At 43.0% G+C, this 25,694-nt stretch overlaps 1 protein-coding gene across 3 annotated transcripts in view; it reads left to right on the plus strand.

Annotated features, from left to right (window-relative positions):
- Window positions 1-24,163, plus strand: part of LOC118430299 (CLK4-associating serine/arginine rich protein-like) — a 52,079-nt gene extending 27,916 nt beyond the window's left edge. For 2 of the 3 annotated variants that reach the window (XM_035841055.1, XM_035841045.1), the window contains exons 10-20: window positions 10,019-10,092; window positions 11,377-11,418; window positions 11,725-11,922; window positions 12,327-12,809; window positions 12,980-13,022; window positions 16,468-16,528; window positions 18,164-18,222; window positions 20,244-20,290; window positions 20,682-20,761; window positions 21,127-21,166; window positions 22,194-24,163. In XM_035841055.1, the coding sequence (XP_035696948.1) occupies window positions 10,019-10,092; window positions 11,377-11,418; window positions 11,725-11,922; window positions 12,327-12,809; window positions 12,980-13,022; window positions 16,468-16,528; window positions 18,164-18,222; window positions 20,244-20,290; window positions 20,682-20,761; window positions 21,127-21,166; window positions 22,194-22,251 (1,185 nt within the window). In that variant the 3' untranslated portion in view covers window positions 22,252-24,163. Of the gene's footprint in view, window positions 1-10,018; window positions 10,093-11,376; window positions 11,419-11,724; window positions 11,923-12,326; window positions 12,810-12,979; window positions 13,027-16,467; window positions 16,529-18,163; window positions 18,223-20,243; window positions 20,291-20,681; window positions 20,762-21,126; window positions 21,167-22,193 lie in introns of those variants that run through there. The other variant, XR_004832839.1, reaches the window with a different exon arrangement.
- Window positions 24,164-25,694: the final 1,531 nt, after the last annotated feature.

Here is a 25,694-nt window from a genome sequence, read left to right on the forward strand (position 1 = left end):
CACAATGATTAGTCCAAAGCACAGGAATTGACAATTTAACCATTAGCTTTTAGTTGACAACGATCCATCATACGTCGGCGAGTCTCCCCTTTGTGCTCGGCGAAATGAAGAGCTAACCTCTAGACCTTTTTATTCTTCCCGTCGCAAATAACTGCAATATCTTCGAAATGCCCATTTAGCCCGTGATAAGCTTGGATGGTCAATTCATCATCATCTTTGCAAGCGAAGTGCTCATTATCTCTCTTGAGGACAGCGAGTATGAACTATGGAGTCCTAACAAGTCCCAGGGATGGCACCTATTGTCCCTTGATCCGGTACAGAAAATAACTGTGGCGATAGTGAAGTGGCCATTAACTATACAATGGTCACACAACGCCTGATCCATCAAGATCATAGCAGTGACTATGATTACGTCGACTTTGGACAGTTCTATTAACCCAGCAGGGCCCGTCTATGAAATGTCTACCGTGTGGTCTGGCCTTTTTGTACAGCGCATGACATGATGGACCTCCCTTTGACAGTAAAAAAGAGATGCTATCTTCCCTTAAGCCAAACGGTACATCATCACTGCTGTAAGACATGGACTGTTGATTTGGAAACTGCAGTTCTAGACTTATATGATAGGAGGCACACTGGAAACTTCCAACCATACTGGAGTGTAACACACACTGAATCCATCTGCATGTTATTCCAGTCATGTACACTTGTGTACCTTTACATATAACCACAATACCATGCTTGGCTTTCACCCTGAATTTAGCTATCACTGCTGAAAAGGCATTTACCACAACATCTTCAATGATATGGCGATCCTTCAGATTTCAGTTACCTGCATTTCCAATGAAAAGAAGACGTGTTAAAGTGTATGTATTTTGCGTTCAATTGGTGAATATGTTGCTAACAATGGACATTTGACATGGCGATGGCTAGACCTTACACTATAATTCTTCCCTTTTATATAAGTGCAGGGCATCTTTTGAAAACCCAACAATGTTGAAGCAGACTTCAGGATATGCGGTAGACCTTGCGGCCCGAGGGCTCGCTTCAGGAATCCTGCTCCGTGAGTTTTACGGCCTCTCTGGAGGGCAACCCCATGTAACAAACTTGTAATGGCCTGCGTGAGATATGAGAGAACACAGTAACCACTCTAATTTTCCTAGGTGGGAATTTTGTGGCCCGATTACCCGGCAATGACGGTGTGGTTATTATGGGAGTAATATAAGAAGGGAGTACAAGATGCTCATTTGGTAGACTCACGTATATAGTCAAGTGCGCAGTGGCAGAAGTATGTAGACAGCGAGGTGGTGTTTGCAAAATAGCCCCTCAGGGAAGAAGGGATCTCGAGAAGGGAAGGACCCTTGGCAGAAAATCACTCAGAGAAAAGTCCTACAACTTTCAGGACTTATGCGATGGCGCCTTGCTGCTTCCTGTGAACGCAACTGGAATCATATTTGGCAGAAAGATTCGCCTCATATCTCAGAAGGGACTCATAAATGATTTCTCACCTAACTTTGGAGTCTTGGTAATTGAATTGGATTTTAGCTGAAGGTGTACCAGAGATTATTGTGCTGATGTTTGGTGGCTTATTGCCTTCGCCTTCGTCTTCTTTTTTTTATTGCCAATGGATTACAATGCGGTATCAATATCTACCTGCTACATAACCATTTTCCATTGCTAAGGCTAGGGAGACCTGCATGTGGGTAAAGACTTTGTACCTTAATTGAACTTGGAAAGATCCTTTACTTTGTCCACTGTCGAATGTAACTGACAGTTCTTCATTTTCTCTTCACAAGTCACAATCAATGGCTGTTGTTGAAAATAGCACTTGCACATAAATTGGTAGAACACCTGGTTGCAGCACGTTGTGTAGTCTAGCACAAAGCAGCCACAGGGGCATTATTGTTCCAGCTATTTCTGTACATGTAATTATAACTCTAAAGTGATCGGTCGCATAGAGGCTTTTCACATCATCTGATCTTGGTGGTAATATCTTGTTACAGATTATACAATGTAAGGCTGAAGTGCTTAGGCCTGAAACTGGTTCCCATAGATGTTGGTAACGCTTGTTCACCTTTATCCGTTGGGTAACCTAAATCCATTGTTTTGAAAGCTGGGTATTACCAGGTATCACGTCCACAGGTGGTGGTTTTAAACATGTTAAATTTTCAAAATATTGTGGTTATTATCAAAATATTTCAATGTCCATTGATTTGGTAAACCTAAATACTCTGTTTTAAAAACAACGAATATGGGGTACCCCACGGATAAAGGTGAACTAGCGTTACATGTTTGTAGAAAATTTCTGTAAACTTCTGACTGTAGAATTAATACAAGAGGAAGATATTTTCTTGGTGCCATGTTCACGGACAATATCTAGTCAGATTAGAATGTTGGAAATCATGCCTGCCAAAAAGATTTTTGCACAGAACTCACTTGATATATCTGCATTTTGCAATGTACATGTACATGTAGGTGCTTGTTACTGATCTGTACTCTGAGATATCTTTATGCTGATTAATCAGACCTTATGTATTTTTGGGTTAAAGGAACATGGTATTTCATGTTAGTTTTGCGACATAGTTTAGATGCAACACTCTCCACCTGATGTTGTTTATATACGTTTGGACCCAAAAATTCAAATGTTGAGTCAGAGGATTTATTTTCTATATAACGGTGCATAATTATATACATGACAGATCTGACCTGAATCACCAAATTGAGATAGTCCTTTTAAGTGTGATTTGATACAAAAAAGGAATAACAAGTAAATGTTTCTGAAGTTGCCTTTACAGTAGTTTACTGTAAAACAGAACGTGTAAGTGAACAATTCTGATCCATTTTGTCAAATGGAAAGAGGTCATTCGTAGGCAGAAGTTTGTTTCTTTGCTTGATTCTTTGACATAATCAAGCATGTACATGTATATTGGAACCAATCACACTTATTGATAAGCTAGAGTAGTAATCTGCACTATGTTATGTCATGAAATGTGATCAGTGAAAAGCCCCGTTACGCTACCAGCCTTTGAAAATGGAGAACAGGTCCTTTACTGGTAAGTTATCCGTTATGACCTGGTGAAGGTAGTACATGGCAAGTCTATTCACCAATATTACTTATTAGGCATCAAGCATTATTGTTTGTGACAAGTTTGTTGGAATCCCCACAGACTTCTCGTAGCGTAAAGAGGAAAGTTACGCCTCACTGTTGTGCCCTGCTGTTTAGCAGACATGCAGCACCGGGTGCCAGATACCGCCACATATAGAAGTTTGGATGATTGTGTGCTGGAGCATGGCGTTTAAAATGTTGTGTAACACTTGGCGACACTGATAAAAAGTCATGAATACATTACGTGGTAAGAATACGTGTTGAGACAATTGTCTAGGCTGATTAGACCCCCAGGGCTAAGACTTTATACATTCAGCGAGACAAGGGGTTTGTGAAAGAAAGCAAAAGGTCATTCAGTGTAGGTAGTTCACATATAGACTCCATTTTGGTTTTGTCCTGTCGTTGTTCAACAGCCATATCAATCAGCGAGTTCCCTCGCTGCTCCAGTTTGATGATGCTTGGGAAACAAGCTCAGCAGAAACAGAAAAAAGAAAATACGGGGAAATGAAAGATATTTATTGGTAAACAAGTCGAAAAAGAGAGTTCAGCGTGGGTTCAGCATAGCGGGAGAAAGCAATTTGCAACTGGGAAGCCGGCACCCAGACAGTGTCAGGCGACGGGTTTCCGTTCACGAGGCCGAGAGCGCCTCAGACCCCCCGTTAAGAGGCCGTACGTCTAACCTGGAGTTGACGTCTAACGGATCATAAGAATAGCTGTCGCCCGATGCGCGGGATGGTTTGGAATGAAGCAAACAACATGTCGTATTCCAAATACATATGACTTCATGGTATATTTTGCTGTACGTTTTGAATATTGACATTCCTCAATTTTCTCTGATATGTAAAAGACACAATAGATAAAGGAGACTCCTTTTCATGTTGATTATGGCCTGAACTGATGGCTAAAGGCTATGCAAACAGTTGAGCAAGGGCTTGTTGGGTCTGTATGTAGGTCAACATACACATTGTATAACTCGAGAAGTTGTGGATGGATCTTGGTGATATTTGGTAGGTATGTAGCAGTTGTGGAAAGGTAGGTCATGTTTGAAAATGGTGATTGCCTACGGTTCCGCAGCAGGTTTTGTACTTGTGTCTGTTTGTGTACAATATAACTCAAGAAGCTGTGACTGTATGTTAACGATATTTTATAGATGTGTAGCAGCTGTGGACAGGAAGGTCAAAAGTTTTCCTACGGGTCTTCAGCGAGCTTTGTACGTAAGTGCGTTTGTCTGTAAAGAACAAAACTCGAGATTTTGTGGATGGATTTCCATGATATTTGGTGGATGGGTAGGGCAAAAAGGAAGGTCAAGTTCAACAATGGGCCTCCTAGCGGCAAGTTGTGGTTTTGCAGCGGAGCTTTGACGTTGGAGGTCAAATGTTCTGCAAATGCCAGGTTCATGATTTTTTTAATCAATGGTTGATAGGTATGGGGGCAAGGATTATTGGTGTAGGTTTGGGCCCCCTAATAGCTTGTTTTGAACTGCAGGGGCTGATTTTGTTATAATCTTTGAAACATAATAACTCAGGAAAGGGTACACGGATTGTCATGATATTTCGTATGTACAAGTAGATACCTTGAGTGATGATTTATATAATGAAATGCTAATTATGTTGATCAGGTTCTTATATGCATAAGCAATGATAAAAGTTTACAAATCCTCATTTCAGGGTAAGACCTAATTTTGGGGACACTAGCTAGAGGCATGTTATTGTAGGTCATGAAAACAAATGGCTGTACAAAAGTAGGTCAAGTAAACAGATCATGTAAACATATCAATCAGGTTGTGGAAATATCCTTGCATTGCTGTGTTGGGGTAATTTTTTTTCCCTTTTCTGTGTGGGTCTGTGTGTACATGTATGTTAACAGCATTACTTGAGAAGGTGTGGACTTGAAGGTTAAGTTCCAAAATTGTTTACCTGCCATTTTCCTATGGTATCGCAGTAGGCTGTGTATGTGTGTGTGTTTGTTTGTTCGTGGACAACATTACTTGAGATTAGTTGGGATGGATAACCGCTACAAACACGTTCATGCAGTGTTTGCTACTGGGGTACATTTGTAGGTAGGGCTGGGTATCGGTACAGCGTACCGGTGCAAAACCGTTTTTTCTTACTGGACCGGACCTGAAAAAATTAGGTGGACCGGATGTTGGACCGATTAGAAAATTAACAGATTATTTTATCAGCGATTCACACGTTTTGGCGCTTGCAGGTGGAAGAAATTAACAAGAGTGAAGTAGAGTAGAGTTTATAGTAATTTCTACCAAGTTTTACAGCCAATCGTACAGGTGCAGTTAGTGTTGTAGAATTTTAAAATGCCAGTGTAAGTCTAATACTCCACCATACAGATTTCTATGTAGTGAAATGGACCATTGGTATGAGTCATACTGAATCAGGTCCAGGTTCAGGTCCGGACCTGGACCTAATCCTTTGAACCTGAACTGGACCTGGACCTGAATTTTCTGTACCGGTACCCACCCCTATTTGTAGGTACATTGTACTCTTTAGTAATACATGAATGAGACATATTTGGCAAAAGAATTTCTGATTTCTAGTACATGACAAATCATGGTCTGAAAAATGAATCACACCTGTTGGCAATACAAAATGTTCCACAAAAAAAAAAAGTCATTTTAAAAAGCCACACTGCAGTGCAAACCTTTCTAAACTACTTTGTTCTGTCAGCTTGGCAGGGTATGTCCTCTTAGAATCTCCTTGTCCTGGTTATCCAAATTATCCAACTGGCCTCATACTGTTTCGCCAAGTTTGATGATTTATCATTTATATGACATGTGACAAAACTGTTCATCAGTGAGAAGACTTGTAATTTTAAAAAATTAGGTAGGGCCAATAAGTTAACAAAATGTAAAGAATGTGAATACGTTCACTGGTAATGACACTTTCAGCAACAGCGAGTCACTTCCTTTTTCCTCTGCATTCAGTTCAATACAATCCATGAAAGGCCAGTCAGAAGAGAGCTAAATCATTCAGCCTATACCCAGCAATTCAAACTTCTTGAAGTGACATCAAACACCTAAGAAAAGTTTTCAATTCCTTGCCCTGCCAGAGCTTAATATACTGAAGTTGATGATAAGTATGTATCAGCTCTAAGAAGGTCAGAATTCATCACCCAGAAAAGGAATTGGCTGTCTGCCACCCAAATAGGACCATAAGACACCAATCCTTCAAGACTATGCCACTTGTGCAGAGAAAGGTTGGGATATCAAGCCATTCAACCTTGAGATAGATTTATTCCTGGTGAACGTAGAGAAAGGGTTGTGTGACGGAGGCTCTTTTCCTATCTCATCGGGCCTTGTGGGGTCTTCTTTCATACCGCCGAACTGATAACTCTACGTGAAACCTGCCACTTGATGCATGACATTGAAACATGAGTCGCCAATTCTTATCTACAAGCCATCAGCTCTACTTTGACCACGGACTATATTCTGGCGTAATTGCCTCCCCGTTTGGTGACCTCAGTGTTCGGTTTACAGGTATCCAACGTCTCCAAATGACGTCTTCCTCTGTGGTTATGAGCTGGGGAAAGTTTGTTTATGGCCGGCCCGTGGTGTTTATTTCTACAGATGTAATGACATCCAATTTCCTTAGTTGGGTGATGAGCACTCACGTAGCCATAAAATGCCAGAGGCGGCACAAAGTAGTCCACCTGGGGGGTGGGAAAGGTGAAGTGAAAGGCTGTTTGTTGTGAAGCAATACCCCCAGACGGCAGCATGCTTCTTGATGTACTTAAGTGCTGAGCGATAAGGTCACCCTTAAACTTGATAGAATCTTTAGGGAAAGACGTACGGTCCACATCTTCACCCAAAGTTTGTTAGAGTCTGAATGATGTCGTATCCTCCCATCCAATCCCAACAGCTGGAGCACTGCAGAATCACCTGTACTGCCATGTAAATATTGGGCGGTTGATATGTTCGCTGATAAGGTTAGGAGATTTGTGGACGTCGCTTCTAGTAAGCCCGGAGTGTTGTCGTCTCCAGATTTTGAAGGATGCTAAGATTGTAATTTTGGCCTTTCAGGGAAGAGCAAGGGGTCTGCCATTGGGAAGTAAAGTTATTGTATGGAGTTTCAAGCATTGGCTATGTTATTTTGTCATCACAGGTTGAGAACTAGCAGGTGTGCTTATTATCGAGTTGAGCAGAAATATGTATAATCGTGCATGATTTATCAAAATCCTTGAGAAACACAACAAACTCAAACATCCCTTGGCTCCCCCTCCATGACTGTGAAATGTCTTGTCCCATGGGACTTCAGAAGCTTTGATTAAAAAGCAGGGCCTTGATGCTAGATAAGCCCAATATATGAGAAATGGGGGCTTTCCACCCACACAACAGTACACAAAGCAGCACCATGGACATGGCATGTACAAGCACAACCAGGAAATACTGGATTACCTAGGGTATCTGGTGTATCAAGGATGTGCTGTGACAGCATACATCATGACAAATCTACAGCCTTTAATGTTCGGCTACACTACAAGATGGACTGTATTATAGCTGCCACTGAGAATCAGTCCAACTCAGACATTTACACTTTCATTCCAATATATTAAGTTATTTTGGCCATAAATGTAACTAGTGTCTTTACTCATAATTGAGGTATATTTAGTGTCTATAAGGCTTTGACAGAACAGAATTAGAAAAAAAATTGTAGAAGGATGCTCTATCTAAAAAAAAAAGAATTAGAGAAGTGACCTTCGGCTGAAGTTTATTGTGAACAGATGTCCTACTCTCCTCTTTCTTTATGTGTGGAAACTAGCCTGGCTTGATATTTGATTAATTCAATTTGGTGCAGGGAAATCAGGAAGGAAGCCGGTCAGCAATCAACTTTGCCAGGGCAATGTCGTGCTTTCTGGTTAGGAAATATAATTTGGGGAAACATTGCCCTGCCTGTGATAACCTCGCTGACATAGGGTCCCACGGGCCCCCCGGCTATAAAAGACCCTCCTCACCTTAGAGAGCAAAGAAATATTATGAACAGACCTAAGTAAAGGCATAGATTTAATCAGGCTACCCCCAGAGCAGGAAGTCGCGCTTCTAATATCTATCTGACGCCAGGCTGCTGCCATGTGAACCACGCGGGGACATCTGGAGTCTCTTCAATGAAAATGAAGACTGCCCCGCTGCCCTTATAGTACAGAAGTCTGTTGTTTGCCAAAGATTGACCAGCCGTAATAGCACTTTGCTTTAGAGGAGCTTTATAGGTTGACTGCTTGTGCACTTTTCGGCCCTCTAGCCATCTGCAAATTGTTTGGCGACTCAGCCATGCGCCCTGAAGTTTGATAGACTTGTATGGTTTTAATTGGATGGGATGGACTTTTGTGTCACCCGTGGAGAGAAGCATGTCCAGCCTCGCATTAAGCCATAAAGAACTTTTAGCAATTGGTTTGTGGCCCAAAGCGCAGATGTGATTGCCTTTCGTGGCATGGACGATTTAAAGTGCACGTGGCATAGCGAAAGTGCTTCTTGAATAAGAGTCCCCCTGGCTATCTAGGTCAAACCAAACTTAACATTGAAATTTATCTGTGCACCAAAGGTGAAAGGTGACAACGGGTGCACACCAGTCTATCCTCCAGGATTGCTTTATTGGCCTACGCTTCGACGTGGTGCACGTGCCGCGCCTGCCAAAAGCTTCGCGAAAGGAAAAACGGGCATTGGATCGCTGCCAGGAGAGGTCGCGGCAAACTTAACATCCGAAGTTATCGGTACACTCAAGGGTAAATTCGATGACTACGTACACATGACCTCTTATGGATCACTGTATTGAGTTATGTTGCGGCGACTGTACATAAAATGCACCTCAATGCTGCCCACTGCGGCCTTTTGAAATCTGATAATTTTTTATGTCACGCAGTTAACCCTGGAAAGATTGGCCCACCGGGTCACTCATTTTGTGCAGGAACCGTATGGCTGTGTGGAGATAGTTGAGTTGTGGGGCCACAGAGATTTCAGATTAGAGGAATAAGAGGCTCATTATGGACACCAAAGGGCCAGTATTTGCGCAACAGTTCACAGTGTGGCATATGCCCCCTTCAGTGTCAGAGTTATTAATGACCACATGAAATATTCTCATGGATGACCCTTATTCCTCGAAAGGTTACAGAGTGGTACCATTATCCTCCCCTTCGACCAAGCAGTGCTCGCGATGTCAGCGTAAGGAGGTGCATGTGCTGATGCATCTATGTGGATGGGACAGCGTGCCCGTCATATTAGGCACTTAGGATCGCGCCGCGTGGGACTCGACTGGGTTTCGAGTTGAACAGAAGGAGAAATAATCGCCCTGGCTCGGTTCAGGAACACCAGCAGGGTCGAGCACGATCTCAGATGGTGCGGGTTACCTGCCGCGGCGACATGGCAGACACGGCGGGGAGCGAATGATTAGTGGCCGTACGCTCGCCACATGACACGTCCTGTAATAACCTGCTGCCACTATCTGCACCACAGTCACCTGCTCGCACTACTGACCCCCCGGCTGACATCCATAGCAATTGGTGCAGATGTAGGACAGCAGGGCTACTGCAATATTCTGACCTGGTAGTGTAGTGCCTCACACTGAAACACCAAGTGTGATCTTTTGCATCATCACCTTGACCACCTTGGCCTCCACAATCAGAACCTTTACCAATGTCAGATGAGATTTCTTTCAGGCTGGCTGATTCGGCAATTTGGCACATGTGCCTCCCCCCACCCCTATGTCAGCCCGCAGTTCATGAAAAAGGCAATCTCTGCAATCGCGCCTGCCAATGTCATTGTGAATGTCACAACGCATGCAACTCAAGAAGCAATATCTTTCTTCCCGAAGGATTTGGTGTTAGGGATTATGGAAATGTCTCTTAACCTTGCACCTGCCTCTCCAATGTGGTAGCATTAATCTGCTCTCTAACAATCTCTGTGTGCCACAGGGGCGCAAGTCCAGGCGTGAGAGACGGGCCTTCCGAGAGAAGAGGTTGCGGGGTCGCAAGATAAGTCCTCCAAGGTATAGCCCATCTTGGCGTGGTATTTTGATTCTAGTCCTCTCAAGGCACAGTGACAGTGTGGAGTGGGGAAGTCAGAGGTCCCCATGGACAGCGGTAATGGCCACGTAATGAGCCAGGATGGGAGTTTGGTAGAAATAACAAGGACGGGGATTTACCTGAGCCAAATCAGACCATGTCATTTCTACTGGTACATCCTTTTTCAGAATCAATCTTACAATTGTCAGGCAGGCGTATGGAGTGGAAAAGATGTAAAAACCTGGCATTCATTTTCTAAGTTAAGTTAAGTATCCGTATTATGTTTAACCAAAATGTTCAACTTGCCAGTTAATTTTGTAATGAGTTTGCAATGTTTAGCTACATGTTGAAATAAGTGAACTGTAAAAAGCAGACTTACATTGTAACATGTCCTCACCCAAAACAGGATGTATCTGTTACATGTACATCACACAGTCTACTGCTGGTTAATATCTTTGTCATCATTGTCTATCAAAGTGTTTTTTTTATAAATGAACTGTAACGTCATGCGACGTCAAAGAACTAGGGTGTACAAAGGTGGTAAAGAGAGGATAGCACCTCGTGTTTTTTTTATTAGCTGTGGTATGCTATCTTTTGGCAGCCATCCATTATGTATTTTTGTGACAACCATTACCCCTACTAAACTGTATTGCATGATTAAGTTGATATCTATTGATGGCATGTTTTGCACCATGGGTTAGCTCCACAGAGGGGTATCACTCTCGGGGGAATCGGAGTCACCGACCCTACAGAATCCCACATACAAATGCCCATTAACGGCACCGCCAACTCTTCAAGTTAACACCACCCCATTTTCGGCGAAACCAACTGAAAAATTCAAGTAGGCCTGCGAGAGATAACACATTGCTTACATCATCGTTTGGATAGCGGTATGTAACGGGAGCATACTTGAGAGGCAACGTCGACTGGTGGCAAGTCACGGAGTATGGTTAGCGGGCAAGTGACCCGCTTCAAGGATTTACTCATCTTAGCAGATTGGAGGGGCATTACAGGGATCGCCCTTCACACGGAGACCCCACATTAGCACTGTCGTAGTGTATAATGCGGAGCATTCCTTGGTTCATCTTTGATATACAGGGCGGTCAAACAGAACTGCATACTGATAACTGCTGTCTTAAAGCTTAGCACTGACAAAATCAGCCGACATTTGCCTTCGGGACTATTTCCATAAGTGGACAATTTGCACAGTCCATCCCACAGTAGGACGTCTGATTGCCCAACTCACCATATTTCTTTCTGTCACACAGTTACGCCCGACGAGACAGCCCAACGTATCAGCCTTACAGAAGGTGTGCGAAACCAGTCGCATTTTTAAAACTTGTAATACTGATGTTTACCACAGGTAGAATTGTCATTCTAAGTGAATGCTTTTATGTCAATCTTTGCTTTGATTAGAATAAGATATAGCATAATGCACTGGAGTAGTCTACAGTCATTTTGTGTGTGTGTGTGGGGGGGGGGATTTTTGTTATCCACTTCCTGTACAAATGTCAGCAAACCAAGCTATCATGATGTGTGTTGAGGAATTCTATTCCATGTGTTGTGAAGTGGAAACACGATTGGTTCACCAGTTTTTGTTGTACCCTGCTCAACAGAGAGTCATCGGAATCCAGCTCCCGGTCGCGTTCCCGCTCCCCGGTGAATGAGGGTCAGGTCACATTCATCACCAGCTTCGGTGGCGAGGAGAGCCCGTCCCGTACCCAGCAAGCATCCATCGGACCTCACCTGCCGTCGGCCCACCCTCCCCAGCACGGATCCTCCTCTCGTACTGATCAATCTCGAGCTCAGTCCCGGTCGGTGCATCAGTCCTTCGCCTTTCAGATACTCTGCCATTTGCTGGACTTCAAACAGAGTAACGCTCTCAGGTTTAATGCCGGCAAGGGGGAAATTCAGGTTGTGGACATTAGAACGTTTTAGTCCAGACTTTAAATGAACAGTGGGAAGGGAGGGCAATTTTCAGTCCCTGCGCAAGATAGAAGTCATCATTACCTGGAGGTAAGAGGTAGGTGTTTGTGATGGAAGAACCATGAACTTCAGTTATGCTTTTGCTTCTGCGAGGTGAGGATAGACAACAATCTTGTCTGGAAAGAAAACTGCCATGTTATTGTACAGCCAACCTATTGTTGTTGTGGATTTATTTTGAGTGGCTGAAGTGTCTAAAAGCTTACAATAATTCTGTGTTTATTTCCCCCGGCAGTTCTGACAAGAAACACAGACGGCGGAGTAGCAGCTCCAGATCGAAAAGCTCATCAAGCTCATCATCCAGGTCATCATCCAGGTCAAGATCCAGATCTCACTCCAGATCTCACTCCTACGACAGACACCGCCCAAGGCAGAGACGGGGCTCCAGAGACCAGAGTAGGTATTCGCGATCGGGATCTAGAGACCGACACAGGCGAAGAGGCACCCGAGAAAGGTCACACGAACGAGGGGGGCGGTACAAAGATGTGTCTCGGATGTACCGGCGCAGGTCTAAGAGCAGGTCGCGATCTCGAGACAAAAGGACGTCAACGTCTTATGGCCGTCGCAGGTCAAGATCTCGGTCTGCATCAAGGGATCGTGGGCATCGTAGGAGCCGGACTAATTCTCCAGTACATAGAAAATCGCAAACACGAAGTCGAAGCCACGATCGCGCAAAGAGCAACAGTGAAAAAAGGGAGCTTGAGGCAAAACCTACTATGTGAGTAATAGGAAATAGCTGCCGTTAGTATCTCTCTGCTTTTATCTGTTTGCATTTCCCACCTAAGATTGTAAATCACCACTACTGTGACTGACATCTACATATGGCTGCTGGCTCATGGAATAATTTGAGTCTCATTTTTTCTGCTATGTCTCTTTCTGTCTCTGTAGGCCCGACACCCCACAAGCCGGTAAAGCAACAGAGGCCCTGAAAGTCAGTAAGAATCATTGACATTTTCTTGCTTATTGCTCACATCAACTGTGAACTGTAACTTCTTAGCTCATTGTCATTTCATGTGCGTCCTCGCCGGCTTGAACTTGGCACTGTAAATTACCCAAGTCAGGCGGGATGAGCACACCTATAAATATGCACAACGTGCCAGACCTCCATAAGGTGGCGGAATCTACATTACCAATTCTGTCGCTAACGTGCCATTTTCAAAATGTGAATGCTACCTGCTGACCTGTGCCGCTATTTTGATTCGCTCCCCCAAGAACATTTACTACTCACCTTTAAGAAGTTGATATTCGGCAGACAAACCAGCCATACTTGATTCAGAATGTGTTTGTAATTTGGCCCTAATGACCGTTTTATGAATCCCCCTTTTTGCCAGTTCCCTGTCTGTGCCACCTAGAGTGATGTACAGAAAGGTTTCCAATTGCCAATGGACGACTGTGCAAATTTAGGGCTTGTGTGAAGGAGGGACCAACTTTTCCCTGAAACACAAAGATGTTAATCTAATTCACAAGAGAAGTAAGAAAGTGGATGCTATACTATTAGGAATTAAGTGTATTAATTCTCCTTTCCCCTATGTACCTCCCATATGCAAGCAGTCTCGTGTGCACAAGTACATGTAAATTCTATCTACCGTTCCTGTTTTGGAGTGGCAGTCAAAGCAGTTGACCCTAGTGCGGGAAGGGCATCTGCTAATTACCAGTCCTTAATTGGTGAATAATAACGATATCACAGATGTGGCATGGATGCCATAAATTTGTGTGTGTGGCAGTCTTTTTTTTAAGCAGACATACATGTATTTCATGCTTGATGGCTCCAAGCAGATGTGCCAGTATTTCACAAGCGTTGTAAACAGCATTAGAATGGTTCAAGGGGTAAGAATGCATGGGTGAGTGTGTCCTTGGATTTTTTTTATCTTGTACAATCCAGGCAGTGACACCTGGGTACTTTGCGTAGATGGGATCTGCTCTGCCCGGTGTAGATAAAAGTTTGGCATGCCCCTGGGGAATGGTAGCCAGTGGGTGAAACAGTATCTTACATGTGCAGGACCGGGGATATCAGATCACTGCGTTGGGCTGCATTGCTTCCATCTGACACCTGTGTCCCCACCTGCACTAAGGGTTTTGGTAATAAGTCCTGTCAGAGAAAGGTGCTTAAGCCACCAACCGCAAAGGTGGGAGATCTGGCCCTCGCTGGCAACTCAGGAAAGCTAATACCACAGCATTAGGAAATGAAAACCGCCTGAATGGCACATAATCCGACACAAGAGGGGTCTTTAATTTTCTGGGGTTTCCCCTTGGTTGGCTTGGATGCCAAGGTTGGAAATGATACCCTTATGGGGCTTCATGGTAGATGGGATAGAACCTCACCTTTTGCTCTGCTATTTTTCTTCGATGTGACATTACTTTACTAGTCCAATAAGCCTGGACTCACCAGAATTATTCATCTATGCAGATCAGGCTGGAGCCAGGCTTTGTTTTGTAGAGTCTAGCCTCGGGCAACAACCCCTGCTGGTCATAACTCAAAACTCTGGTGTCTACCAAGCAAAACAAAGAGGTTCTAATTGAAATTGATACTGTAATGTGCAATCAGACATGAGACGGGGTGGGGGGGACTGCTTCCTCCAGGTTGTAAAAGTGCCATATCTATTCAATTAATTATACAGGGAGGGAACAGCAAGGTCTGATATTGAATTGATCCTTGTCGCACTCTTTGTAGTCGCAGAGATGTATGTTCACTGCTCCCCTGTTTGTTTGGGATGACCCAGCATAGATCATTCCATGATGGCTGCCGACCCTACATTCTCCCTTTTGAGAAATGCATCCGTCAAGCCGTTAAAACCACTCCAGAAAGCAGCTGTCATGATTTGGCTTGTTAATGGCGGTCCGTCATCTCATTTAGAACACTGTCATACCCACTGACTTAGTCAAACTTTTTGTGGATCTGAAGTTTTTGCTTGTCGCTTTTCATAATTGATACGTATTGTGACAATACAGTTCAACGTGATGTACTGTAAATGCAGAAAATTTCGCCGTGGTTTAATGTCTGCGGTTTTTGCGGTGACCACTTCACTGCGAACATTTTTCCATGGCAGTAAGAGACTACAGTGCATGGTGTTACCGCGGACTGAAAACCACAGCGAACAGTCCTTTTTTCTCACTACAGCAAAATTAAATCCCCCGTGAACTTAAATGCATTTACAGTTACTCATTAAAAATTATATGTACTTAGTACCAGCCAATATCTAGTAGTATAACATACCATAAGCCGTAGTTTCTTGCCATGGTCCCTTTGGTGAATACATGTACTTCACACAAATTCACCATATCTTTTTTAACCCCCGCATATCTTTACCTTTCAGTTTGATATCTATTTCACATCTTTTTACTTCCTCAGAAAATACAATACAGACCTTTGATATGCTTTAGCGGATTCAAAGGATATTTACCCGCATCTTTAGAGGATGAGCAAGATGAAACAAGTGGCATTACCCGAGGCACTGTTGTATATTTCATGTGTCATGTGACTCCTACTAGCCCTTCAATGTATTACTACAGCAGGCAAAAGAAATGGAATATTTGGGATCCTACCAAAAATTATCAATTTTTCCATAAATTATGGAATTTTTGTGCACCTTCTTACCTTTCAATGTATCAACTGGAGACAGACAGACTTGTAAGAGGTTAAAGAAAAGGAGTCTGGAGTAACATTAACTCAAAATCCCACCTTATGCCCAAAGCGTAGTCAGGTAGTAGTAAGCTCCTATGTTTGCTTCTGCTATCCATCTGGAGAACTGTATATTCAAATCTTTTCGTGGTGACTTCAGTTAATGAGTGAATTAAGGGATGAGTTCTAGAGCGCTCGTTCGAACATACCTTCCAACACCTTGAACACAGCGATCGGTTAAGTTTCTTGTGACTGGAGCTTGTGTTAGCCACGTAAGCGGGATCAGACAGTAGGGACCAATAAGCACCCGCGTCTAAAATCTGAACGAGAATAGAATATTCCAGGCGTTAAAGATGTCGAAGTTCCCAGATGGAATTGCAGAGAAGCGACTATATAGTGGGAGTGGAATACTACCCGAATGGTACCCAGGGTTTAAGTCTTTTCAATGATGTCTTGAGCACCTGGATATCTGAAGTGTAAATGCCTTAGGGATTTTTATTTAGTGATGCTGGATAAAAATGTATAAAAATATATAAATTCTTAAATTTTTTTCTAGAAGTCTTAAAAATAATATAAAAAAGCTGATGAAACACTTGACTCCAAGGCTGTTTGATATGCTACATGACTGTATACTGTACACTTTTACATGGTGCAGGGTAAGAGAGTGATACAGGGAATTGTTTGGATGTTAATTGTCTGTTATTTCATGATTTGTTGATGTACAAGGGCATCTCTAACTACTCTGCTCTAACCACAGGCCAAGATGACCCCCCAGGAGAGACTGAAAAGGAGGATGCAGCAGATGTTGAACAAACAATGTAAGTAACAGGTCAAGGGTCACGAGGACCTCTGTTGCAGGCCGCAGCCTCTAATTGGCACCACGGACAGCTGCCCCAAATACTGCCGATTTAATTACACCCCTCGCAAAAATGAGATGCGTATCTCTACCTGGGTATTAAGGTTGAACTTGATTTACTGTGAGACCAGACCTACTCCATGCATAACGAGTAGCTCTTGCATATCCAGATTTTTGTGACATACATGTACCAGTAGATTATGTTTGGCAGGATTACAATTTTTCAAGTTGACATGTCTAGACCAGGTGTGCAGAGGGACCAGCACAAAAAGTCGCTTTTATACATCAAAGATTTTGAAACTTTTGAAATGCTAACAGGCTATCTTTTCTCATTTCTTTTCTTTTTTTTAAATGACTGTGTATAAAACTGTAATGGATTTCTTAACAAATGGGAAGTAACAGTGGGCAGAAAAGTTTTGGTAACCAAAGGCCAATGTGAGGGATTCTTTTTGTAGAGGTGGCTATCTTTAATAACTTATTTCTGTCCAAGCCCATAACTGTACATACATGAAGTTAGCTGTTTATGGGTGTCAGAGTTGGCCTGGCTAAAGTGACAGTTATTTTTGATTTATGGCTGGAGTGTGCCTGGCTTGCGCAGGATTAGCAGGGCTGATTGAAATGTGGCTTGGAGGTCCGCTGATATTTTAGGAGAAAATACCTAATATTTGCGTAGCCCCTATCTAATTGGCAAAAGATAGCTTGATTCATGTTGTAGGTCATCAAGGTGCATCCCTCGGTGGGTTTCGAATTAAGATGCCCCATCAAAATGCAGAAGTTTGTGTGAAGTATGGACCCGTCCCACATCTGTCAACCCGGGCATTGTTGACCTTGCACATAATGTGCTGCAATATTGATCTGTTTTGGACTCTGATTTGATATTGATGTTTCTTATTTACCTCGCCTTGCCTGTTCCATAATACAGCACATCTACCCTAATGGGGCGTGTGCCAGAGTTTGTGGGAAGACCAGAGAATGAAATGCATCACTTACTCTGCCTTAACTGGGCACGATAAAGCCGAAACTGCCTCCAGAATTAGCTGCAAATTGTTGATGAGTTTGGGGTTGAGGGGAATCCGCTGGGTTGTTTAGGGAGCTGGGGCTCGGTTGATATTTAGGACCCTTTAGCATTATGCAGGTATGTTGTCACAGAGATGCCTCATTACAGTCCCTTAGGGATAGCTGGTAGATTTTCCATGCAGACAATTTCAAGGTACCTTTTCCCTCTGTGGGGAGATTGCCAAGTTCAACAGCAGAATGCAAATTGTCCATCCTGAGGATAGCACGTCAGATGGAGAAGTGCGGCAAATATTTCATCTCCAGTGTGCTTAATTGCTGTCACCCCATGCTGGGAGATTTTTCATCTGTGCGAGCGCACTTGCAGCTCCCGTTGCCTTGGTAACAAAGACAGATGGCTAGAAGGAACAGACAGTAGTCTCGGCAGAGCGAGCTGGTCTTCTGCCCCTGGTTACAACTAAATGTATTTGTAGCCTGGGGTGACAAGCAGATAGCGCTACCCAATATCCCTTCATCTCACTGGCACAGTCCAGATGACTTTATGCATGTTAATTGTATTTTTCTCATTTTGTGTGTCCCCCAGACAAGGCCGACAAGAAAGCTGCTGCCAAGAAAGAGGAGGAGAAGGAGCAAGAGCGCCTGGTGAGCAGCGGGATCTCAAAATATACAATTTGAAGAAGAAAACAAACGTGCAAACATATTCACGTATTATATGAATTGTATCAGACATTAAGGTTTGAAATTCTGTAGGAGTCCCACAGAGCAATCACTCTCACTGCAACAATCATGTTATAACTATGATCATGAGCAAGTATACGCCCCATATATTTGTGTGTATACAAACTGAATTTGCCCAATTGGGATTTGTTCTGTATTATCATTTACAGCTACCACAGGAATTTTGCAGCCCATGCACACCTTCATGATTCACTTAATTGTTGCTTTCATAATGAGACCCCCACATCATGAATGTAATCTGTATTGTTTGAAGAGACAGGTTTAATTGTACCGGTGATTAGTCAGCTATGAATAAGATACAAGGTAGTCAATATGTATTGATCGAAATTGCTACGTCTGCCATATGTGGGGAATACTCCTAGCGCTGGGGGCAGGAATTAGAAAACACCACAAACATCGCACCACACCCTTTAAAAGTTAAACTGTGGTTCAGATGAGGATAAAGTTTGATAGACCTTTTCTGCATTCTGCAAGCTAAAATTACACCAAGCTGTCTGCAGACAAATATAATTTCCATTTCTGAAATGTTGGAATCATGTAGGAACTCCAGCATTGCCAGCTCTCCTGCAGGTTTTGGCGCCCGTCCAAGCCAGCCGCCTTACCATCACTTAAAATTTCATTTGTGTGGCAAGAAGTTGACGAAAATAGATAGCGCCTTCGTCTGAATGAACATGGGTACAACCTCATTGCCATGCATAGTTAGTAAGCTAAGCAAATATAGTCTAAGTAGTGCTTGAATTTCAAAGCAGTATTGACAAGCTTATCAGTTCTTGTCCCAGCCCCCACATGGTAAAATCTAAAAGATCATTTCTGTAAAGCAAGTAAAACAGGTTTGCAGCCAGTTTGAAAGATGCAGATGTGACATAACGACTCCAGGCAAACAGCTGAGAGTTGTTGTTGTGACACAAAAAGGAGTTGCCATTGAGAGTGAACTTGGCAGTGGATTTGCCACCTTGACATAAGGGCAATTCTGAGCACCACACTAAAATATACTTTTGAGCTGGAGGGGAGAATTATAAAGTGTAGCTCGTCGAGCGCCCAATAAATTGGGAGTCATCCAGTTTGTACATCTCCCCTTGCCGCGCATAAAACGGCAAGCCCTGCTAAGATTGAACTCAGTGCCGTCCAATCAGCAGTGCCAGAAGATTCTCACGAATCCAAACTGTCCCAAAGTAAAGTCGAAGATTTATCACCCTACTTAAGGGGAAGAGTAGTTTGGACGGATCCACTGTAAGGTCAACATTGGAAGGTTGGGTTTATATTTGCTCGTGCAGAATCCATCAATTGGCAAGCATGAATGCAAAGGAGGTAATGTTTGCGTCCTTGCATCTGAAATGTTGAGGTGGCAACAAGAGGGTCGGTGGGAGAAGCCATGAAGTGGTTCATTGAATATGTATGTACGTGTAATTATGTTGTAGTAGTGGAGACCTGTTGATGTTCCTAGTATGAAATTGGGACGCTTCCAATTTGGGTATGATTGCTCTGATGTAGAGTTCAGTGCGTACTGACCAATGAGGAAGACCCATGTCAGGTTGCCATGTGCATATGTGCCTGTGCTGCTCAGAACCTCAGGAGAGTCCCTCTCCTTGGTGCTGAAACTCCTGTGCACAAATCTAACCCTGCAGACTGGATTCTTGGTTTTGAATTTCATTTCACGGTCAAAGCTGGAAAGTCACACTTAATGCATTTTGCAAAAATCCCGGACTGATTGCAGAAAAGACGCAACCATTTGGACTGACCCTAACCCATTTGCATCAACTCCGCAGTATTAGCGGTAATACGGCCCTACTTTAGAGCCCTGACAGTGGCAGCTTCCACCACTTTTGCAACTATATCTGTCTGAGATATGGATACTCCTCTGTGCTCTTTGACACATTAATGCAGTCTTAATATTCTGTCTTCCCCTTCCATTTAATTGCTCCCAGGAACGTGAGGAGGAGCTGCGAGACATGGCCCGCAAGATGCGTCGAAGGTTGGCACATTCATGGTTTAACAGGATCTATGTGCTGCCTGCAGTAGTGCTTGTTTGTGAAATGGCAGTGCAGCATGTCCCCAGGGAAGGTGTCGGTTGATAGAGCGAGTCCCAAACTGCATTGTCACGGCCGCTACAATCTCACTGCCACACACACCATAAATAAGTAATACGATCAGAGCAAAAGCTTAACATTACTTACATGAAGTTCACATTCGCTCATGCATTGCATCCAAAAAAACAAGCCAACATCTGTAATTATAGAAAATTCATTAAGTGTAATTTGCACGTCCTTTTATGATGAATGTAACTCTGCTGAAATTTTGTTAACGATTTCTGAAAGCAAGTCGATAAGGTGACAGTACCAGTTTCCTGTTTATTTGTTCTCCAGAGAACGAGAGCGCAGAGAGCGTGAACGTGCGGAGGAGTCACGACATTCTCGCAGTCGCTCCCGATCACGGTCGCCTAAAGGTTAGCGCTCTTAACTTGAAATCTGGAGTAAAAACCAACTGTGAGACAAACTCTAACAACAGAGGCATGCAACATTTATCTGTGTGGGCCCCACATGGATATATTTGGTTACAGTTGTTATATTGTCAATAATGCCATTAAGCTTTTGTTTACAGTGCAGATATGCAAGGTGGCTATTTAAAGTAGCCAGCCACCCATACATCTTTCATGTCCATGGTCATCAGAGGTTCCAAATGATCTTCATCCATCAGGCATGAAAAAGCAATTTTCTCCTTGTTGATATGGAGATTTTCTGATGAGTGCTATCTGTGAGATGGACATGCATGTATAATTTGATGTTTACCTGCCTCGTCCTTATTTTGCAGGCAGGAGGCGCGAGCGTGAACGATCATCCCCACGAAGGAGGTACACACGTACATATTGTTATTTACTGCTGCATAAAATTGAGAACTTGTTACGCTGGAGTTAAGCATGCAGATAATTAGTGCTGGTGTATCCTGGTGGTGGGAACGCTCCAATGCACTAAAACTTGAATATTCAGCTAGTGTCCTAGCAGAACTAATGCACAGATGGCAGTGACCGCAGCTCAACCATGTGGCCTGCCTGACACATCCTTCCAAATTTTTTATTCATTAATAGTTAATTGAAGCATGCCGGGGATTTGTATGCAAACAACCCATACACCTTCGGGTCAAGACAGGGAATTCGTCACAGAAATCAGATAAGGACAGCAGTGGGCTTTTCCAATATTGAGTCCTCTCCCCGCCAATTTGGACCGTCCTGGGTAATCTCGGGGCAAGTTGATGGAATTTCATCTGTGGAAAAATGAAGGGAAAACTGATGAGCTTAATCTCCCAGGTGGTTTTGTGGGAACATTTTCCTGCTGCCTGGGATGTTACTGAGTTGGGATGACTGTCCTCAGCACTCATTGAAATATTTGGACAGGTGGTTTGAGTAATGACAATTTTTCTATCGGCGAGAAATCAGACCTGGCCAATCACATGGCTGGATGGTTGAGGTCGTTTTGGCAGTAGGCCACAGGCTGCAGGACATAATGTCACCCCCACTCAGCCGCTCCAGCGGAAATCCAGAATCCATATGCGCATGTCACACTGCTGCCCCACTCCCGACAAAGGCTGAAATATATTTGTGCTGCTCCCCGTCCATTTTCCCTCCACATCTGCTTTAAGGTCTAGGTTCAAAGGCGTCTGCCCCTCCCATTGGCTGGAGTAGGCTTTTCCTGCAGATATAACGGCTTAAGTAAACTATTTCATGTCATCGTAAGTGCACATCCATATCAGATACACATGACCCATTACACGCTTTTACGACCTAGAGAGCGTACGAGTAGTGGCATAGAGAGCTTTGATGGAGAAAAGTTACCTGGTCAGCGGCAAAGTTAGCTAAGCCAATATTGTCGTTTTTTTCCAAGGCGGTCTAGGACGCGCTCCCGCTCAAGATCGCCCCCGCGCCACCACCACCGATCCTGAGAACTGGGCCCCGAGTCTGCTGCGTCGAGCCTCGCATCAGCTGACTGCATCGACTTAGCATAAGGAGGAAAGCACCAGTTATCGATGGACATCACATTAGTCGGACATGATGGATCCCACCTGTCAAGTGCTACAGATGGCATTAGCAATTGGAGGGAATTTTGAACTGTTTAACGTGCACCGCGCCAGGACGACATCGTGTCGGGACTTGGCTTCGGCGCAAAGAGCCGCCACTTTGCGGAGGAGGCGGTGTTAGTGTGAGACGTTGGAGGTGAATTCAATTTGTATAGGCATATTTGTTTTGTTATCGCAGAAATTAAATCGATAAGAGGGCAAGGGCAGTGGATGTTAAGTGCCCCTCGGGTTCCCAGGAATTGGTTATGAGGATTAAATGATAGCCACTGACCCTCTGAAGTGATATTTAGGAAGTAGATCAGCCAGGCTGTGATGAAATAGCCCTGCATAGTGAATGGAGATTGCATACATTTATAGGCTACCCACACTGTATGTACAGGCATGTGGACATTTTTACATTGTACACTTGTCCAACCTGTGAATGATTGTGTGCACTGTAGACAGCTTGGGATTCCGAATGCTGCGCAGGAGATGTGAGATTGCAATGTTGATGTTTTATCGATACTCAAATATTGCAAGAGATGATCCATCCCTCCAGGCATGTCGCCACTGTGAGATGTGGCAGAGATTGCACCATCTCACAAGTGCTTCCATTGGCACATCCCCAACGAATCTACTTAATATCGCTAATCTTCCTGCAAAGATTCGGTAACAACAAATAGGCTGCCTGCAGAAAAATGAGAGTCCCTTCACAAATTCACTGTGACTGCCATTTACTGGAAAATGTGATAAGGGGGAATGCTCTCCGCAGCGCACGGGATTCCCGACCATCCCTAATGCTTGCTGCAGAATTGTCCCGCAGTGTCGTGTCACCATATCAAAACTTGTACAGAAATGAGAGAGCAAGTTTTTGTTGTTGATGCGTTTGATCTCAATGGAATCTATTTCCGATGAGATTTGGGGCCATTCCAATTGAGGTTGAGTTTGGAAAGGCAACCGTTATATGTGAGATATGGTGGGCTGTAATCAGAGCAACCTTGCATGAGGGACGAAGTCTGTAGGGGGCTGTGGAATTGGACACACTGTCGGTGTGCATATGAAGTCCCTGGTCATTATTACGGAGGATGATAACATGTATGTTCTCCTGTCAAATTAATAGACATTTAGAATATTTGTATGAATAGAGGGCTGTGTCTTTCCTTGCTTATCATATCCATGTGTCCCCATAGGGGTTTCAGTTTGTGACCTTTGTACTTTCTTCGAAGGAACTTATTCCACCAAAAACAAGGAAGAAAAAGCCCAGAGGACCTGAATTATGTCTTAAGTTATCGCCTGTGCCATACCTGTACATCATTATCGTCCCAGGGTTGTGAACTGTCAGGAAACGGAAATAATATACAAGAGTGTAGACAGAACATGACAGCACCTCTGTTTAGACACATGCTGTTTACAAACTCTGTACCAATTAGTTGTTAGTCCATAAACATGCGCCACAGGTGGGTGTCATCAGAGGTTTGCTAATACATTGTAAACCATGAGTTCGTAAAAAGGCACCAAAGGCATTTATGATTGTCCACATAGAACGTGCACTTAAACTCCAAACTCTCAAGATGTATATTCTCTGAGGACGTAATTTTCCATTTATTATTAGGAAAAAAATGCTAATTGATATTTGTAAGCATCTGTCATTTTGGGGGAAATGCAAGAGGCACAGTTGTAATTAGCAATTGGCAAATTAAGAGACACTGTTAAAGCTCTGTTGGTGGTGTCTAGAAGTGTTACAAATGTTTCTACATACTTTTAGGAATTGAATAAAGAATGCATGTATATAACTGTATAGTCTTGCAGAAGTAACTGATTGTCCTCTTTATAACTTTCTTCTACTATAATTCAACCTGTCTTAAGCGTGTCAAAATTGGTCCACCGTGATTAGAGAAATAACTGAGATTTGCAGTTGAAGATTTGTAACGATGATATTAAAAACTTGGAGAGAGTGGGGGAGCAATGGTTTATAGCCATTCTGCCTGGTGGTGTCATATGAAAACGACTAATAACTTTACCAAGCATGTCCTTCAGAATCGTCAACTTAAAGTACATGTAATTTTAAGAGTGTTAATGAAAATGGCCCACCAATGAATAGAAATCTTAGCCTGGGACCTTCTTTTATAGAAGATATTTCAGTTTTGAAGCACAAGAGGGGATTGGTGGTAACAGTGGAGATTGAACATAGTCATAAGAAATTAAACAGAATAGAAATCTTTACTTGTTAGATGGAGATATATGACTCAAGGACAAAAGTTGATGATGTGTAAAGTTACTAAGTCTGAGTGCGTGTAGAAAATGTTAGATAAGACTCGGCCTTACAGATCAACCATGTTTTGTCTTGTGTGACAACTTTCTTCAGAATTTTTTGTTTACCCATTTGTGCCAATCCCAGTACTAGTACAATTTTTTTTTCTACTTTGTCGTCACAGTCACTTCTTAGTATAAACCCTAATATAGCCAAACTAACACAGTTATTAGACAGATGACGTTTCATCAAGTAATAATTCTATGATGAAGCTTACTGGACATCAGTTGCATTCCCAAAACTTTTCAAATTCTTGATGGCAAAAGGCCATTTCAAATTGATTTGGTGTTTCTGTGACTTAGTAGGGAAAATAAGGTGAAAGTTAAAAGGCCTTCAACATGATTCGTTGATGTGTGTGTTCAGTGGGAGCGGAAATGCATGATTATAACTTCAGAATACTGTTGATTCATTTATTTTCTTGGGGATTTGATTCCAAAGTAGTACGGGCTAAGGAGTCTTTCGTTATTTTTTCAGTCAAAACCTGTTTATTTATCAGGCACCAGATTTTAAATCTATCAATGTGGGTAGAGGGCAGCCATTACCAAATGCTGATATAACATAGGAAGGAACTGTTATCCTATCACAAAAACAAACAGGTCGTTCGTACATGCCGCGCTGGGCGCTGCTTTGTCAGCCATATTGGATATTTGCAGTCACTTGGCACTGATTGGCTTGTGCCAAATAAAACAAGGTAATATTTATAAGCAGAGTCTGCTAGATTGATGTTAACATTTGAAATGATGCTTAGCTGAAACACCAATATAATGCATTGCACTAAGTTGTGCAAATCTTTTAATTCATTGAGTATGGTCTCATCATCATCATATGGTCTAATCCATTATAAGATATACATTCAACTAGTCAAGAAAACATTGTTTACAACACATAGCCTTTATTTGCTGATCACAAAAAAAAGCATTTCAACTGCCTCTTATGTTGATTTGTGGAAAACGGGCAAGATTCCATCACTAAACAACTGTGGTCAGGTAATAACCTCCATGGTGGTGGTAAGAATGGT

Source organism: Branchiostoma floridae, chromosome 1, assembly GCF_000003815.2.
Source record: "Branchiostoma floridae strain S238N-H82 chromosome 1, Bfl_VNyyK, whole genome shotgun sequence".
NCBI classification, from domain to species: Eukaryota; Metazoa; Chordata; class Leptocardii; order Amphioxiformes; family Branchiostomatidae; genus Branchiostoma; species Branchiostoma floridae.